The sequence below is a fragment of the Anarrhichthys ocellatus genome, unplaced genomic scaffold (assembly GCF_004355925.1).
Source record: "Anarrhichthys ocellatus isolate YVR2014 unplaced genomic scaffold, GSC_Weel_1.0 scaffold2009, whole genome shotgun sequence".
NCBI classification, from domain to species: domain Eukaryota; kingdom Metazoa; phylum Chordata; class Actinopteri; order Perciformes; family Anarhichadidae; genus Anarrhichthys; species Anarrhichthys ocellatus.
This window is the reverse complement of record NW_022281983.1, coordinates 3,923-7,656: the sequence shown is the minus strand read 5'-3', so window position 1 is coordinate 7,656 and position 3,734 is coordinate 3,923. Positions and strand designations below refer to the sequence as shown.

The window sequence follows — 3,734 nt, the reverse complement described above, 5'->3', positions numbered from 1 at the left end:
TGTGTATCCTAGTAGGTTCACTTACCACCATTGCTTTGTTCTCATTTATGTTATTGCTTTGGTGATTCGCACATTCAGGATTCAGGCATTTGTTTGGGATAGTATGACAATACAGCATGAATCGGTGTATCTCACATTAAGACTTGTTTACACGCTCTGGTGTCCAAAGTGTTTGAATGCTACAGAAATGCCACTGTGTTTTGTCTGCATAGTCATAAGGAAGTCTCCATGCAGGAGCCATTTCTGTGGAAAGACCTGTGGTTGTGGCAGTTCTCACTGCAGTGGACAATGAGCACTGGGTAGCAGAGTGCGTCGTCATAGTCCGGGGGTCCCTCATCGTCTGTGGTGAGGCGCTCTGATAGACAGCGGGTGTTCTCGCTGGGACTCTCCTGGTCATCCAAGCTGCCACTCCGCCAGAAGCAGCTGCGCTGGGAGCCGTAGCGCCGCGCCAAGGAGAAGCGGCTGCCGCTGAAGGGGATGCGGGAGCTGGCACCGGTGCAGACGCTGAGGGCGCTCCTGGAGAACACAGAGGAGCAGCTGACAGCTCTGTGGCAGCGCTCGCAGTTCTGACGGATCCCGCTGAAGCTGGACGGGCACTGGGCCAGGTCCATCAGACCAGCTTCTGAGTAACTGGGCACCAGTTGCTGGTTGGACCGAATGTGCCATTCCAGTTCCGTGCTGTCAATGGTGTTAACGCGAGGGATGCGGCGCCAATATGGCCGATCATCGCACGGGGTCACAGGGAGGTAATCGTGCCCAAAGAGCTTCTCGACGCGGTAGTGGACGTATGCAGTGTGATACTCAGCGAAAACTCTAAGAGGCCAGGAGAAAGTGAGGAATGAGGCAAACCAGAAGACATAGTGGGACAGATACCAGGGGTGGCGCTCTGGGTCGGACAGCACTATGACGTACTCCTTCAGGTCAATGTTCTTCAGGTGCATGCCCTCCCTGGCCTCCATGTAGTCATCAAGGCCCTCATTGTCAGTGAAAAACCTCGCTCGTTGTGTAAGGTAGGAATTCTCGGACTCTACGTTGGCAAAACTGAAGCACTTGGTGAACCGCATCTTAGTGAGAGCGGATTTCTCCAGGCCCAACAGCTGCTTTGACACATCTTTGACGCCACAGTGACCGTAGTCAAATTCAGCCTCTGCTACGTGGGTGTTGACACGTTCGTGGTACACCTGGGTGCTCGTGTAAGCGTCTCCGTTGCGGTAGCGCGTCACCTGTCGTGTTCGGCGAACGTAGTGGTAGCTGATGGCCTTCCACCAGATGCAGGGTTTGGCCTGCTGCATCCTTTCGATGCGCTCGTAGATGCCCTCCACGTCCACTTTGTGCTGCAGCTCGTTCTTCACGTGACAGTGCCAGCACTCCACGAGGTAGACCAAGTAGAGCATGCCCAGCAGGGCCAAGGGTATGTAGATGTAGCCGTCAGAGCAGGGACTGTCATGGTACATCATGGATTTCCCTTTGAAGGCACTGTCAAAGGTGAGGCGGGTCACCTTGGTGACATGGCACCAGACCATCGCTCCAATGCAGCCGTACATGAGAACGGACAGGAGCAGGCATTTCCAAAAACTCTCCCGGCATAGCGACTTGCTCAGAGATTGCTTCAGGGGTCTTTGCTGTTGAGTCAAAGCACAGACAAAACAAAAGAGGAAGTGATAAATGCATTTAAAAAATGTTATCATACCATGTGTTATCAACCCTAATTTTGCTTGTTGCAGAGTACATCACTGCGGATTGATTGCTGCAACATAAGCACAGATATGGATTTTTGAAAGACTTGGGCTAACATTTAATGAGCGAGGAGTGAAACCACAGCACTAACATCCTTACATTAGAAATTCCCTTTGTGAACACAGTGGATAACAAGAAAGTTCTTTCAGCTCTCCGGACATGTCATGCCATTTTATAGCTAAGTGCCGGAGGTGCTGGCCCAATATACAGCAGATAGTAGTTAAAGGAGATGAAAGACTAAGGTAAAGACCAAACACGTGCCCAATCATAATTACTGTAGTCTACTATTACAGAAATATCTCCCGTCAAACTATCACGTGTGGGACCAAATCCCTGGCAATTAATTCACCTGCAGTGTGTTACGTTCTGCGGCCCCGTTCACATGGATCCATTAATTAAAGCCCTGCGCCAAGATCGAACAAGCAGAACAAAACACAAGAAGGCGTTCGCTCACATGATGGAAATAAAAAGCCCATACCTCCTCCCTGGTGTCCTCCTCGAAAACGGTGGTCGCACTGCTTTCACTCGCTGTCGCAGCCGATGCAGGAGGGGACATGGTGCCGGGCGGTTCTCGATAATAACAAATGATACAGGGCGTGGAAGAAGGAAGGGGAAAGAGATTTCACCACCTTATTCTGCAGAGAGACACCCCCCCCCCCCCCCCCCTTATCCAAGACGAGCTGTACTTGTCGGGCGCGATTTACATCTGTTTCCATTTAGAGCTGCTCCACCCTGAGAAAAAGCAGCACGAGACGAGTCGACGGAGGCATGTTGATCGGTTGAAGCCCCCAAAATAAAGGGATCTTTCCGGTGAAAAAGTACAAAACGGGGGGGGGGGGGGTTATAGTAAAGCCCGCATCCTGCCCTCTACTGTTTAGCTGTCAGTGCTGCAGTAACATGATCGTAGATGAGGCTGTATTAGCTGGTAGTCGTTACAAAATGAAAAAAACTATGCCCTGCCCCTGGGGCCCGCTGCGTCGCCTCTGTCAGGGGGGCTGTGTTAGCGATCTGCAGGGAGCTGTCCGTGGTGCTGACTGAGGCAGGCAGGTGTACAGGGAGATGTTGCATCGATCTGCCCGTTAAAGGGAAAGTGTGCAGTTCCAGTTATGACGAGAAAGCGAAGGTGTCCGTGCAGATATACAGGAGACGATGTTTTATTTTGCTAAGATGGAGATCAGAGCATCGAGACTTGTTGAAGTGTTGATCACGTGATCACTTTTGGAGGCGGCATTGTCAGTGATTTATCGAGGCTTGCTCTTTGACTTTTTCCTTTATGATCATGCGTGCAAATTGATTTTGTTTTGAATGTGAAGCTTATGGGATGCAAGGGCGTAGGTTTGCATAGGTTCCATGGACTAGTCACGACCAAAGTTTGGGAAAGACACAATTGTCCCCACCAATATTTTTTTAATTTTAATTGCCTGTTCGAAAAAATAAGCAGACACTCAGATCTCCGTGGTCAACTCAGCAGACACTGACACTTTAGTGCACCTATATGCTGAAAGTCACGGTAAACGCATTCAAACGACACAGATCGGAGCGAACGAAGGACTTTGAAAGATAGCGGAAAGATTAACGTGAGACAAAATCCGGTTTCTTCAGACGGACATCCGGTTTTCAGAATAAGATGCCAACAAAGTATGAATTATATTCACATTAAGTATAAAACATGCTACCTGCATCTCGTGAGTTAAAGGGAAAATACACCTAAATTGTGGGTAAAGTGTCTTTATTCTTTGATCGCTGGGTAACCATAACTACCTCAGAGTTACAGCATCATATTGATGAACAGTAGAGCTGCATTCACATGCTCTGACTGTCATGGAGACAGACATTCACGCAAACATGCAACTCCCCTTGGGGCTAAGCCCCCCCTTTCTGTGAATCCTAGAAACACCCCTGATATCAACTAGGACTTTTTTAGATGGCGGGGGGGGGGGGGGGGGGGGGGGGGGTGTCGCCACACGAGGCGGACAACAACCCCCCCCCCGGGGGGG

At 50.1% G+C, this 3,734-nt stretch overlaps 1 protein-coding gene across 1 annotated transcript; it reads right to left on the bottom strand.

The window, feature by feature from the left end:
* Positions 1–209: 209 nt before the first annotated feature.
* On the bottom strand, positions 210–2,899 carry tmem151bb (transmembrane protein 151Bb). Its single transcript, XM_031839851.1, has 2 exons — positions 2,216–2,899; positions 210–1,622 (listed from the first exon to the last, which is right to left on the bottom strand). The coding sequence occupies exons 1-2, from the start codon at positions 2,291–2,293 to the stop codon at positions 213–215; spliced, it is 1,488 nt and encodes a 495-aa protein (XP_031695711.1). The 5' UTR covers positions 2,294–2,899; the 3' UTR covers positions 210–212.
* Between the last annotated feature and the right edge of the window lie 835 nt (positions 2,900–3,734).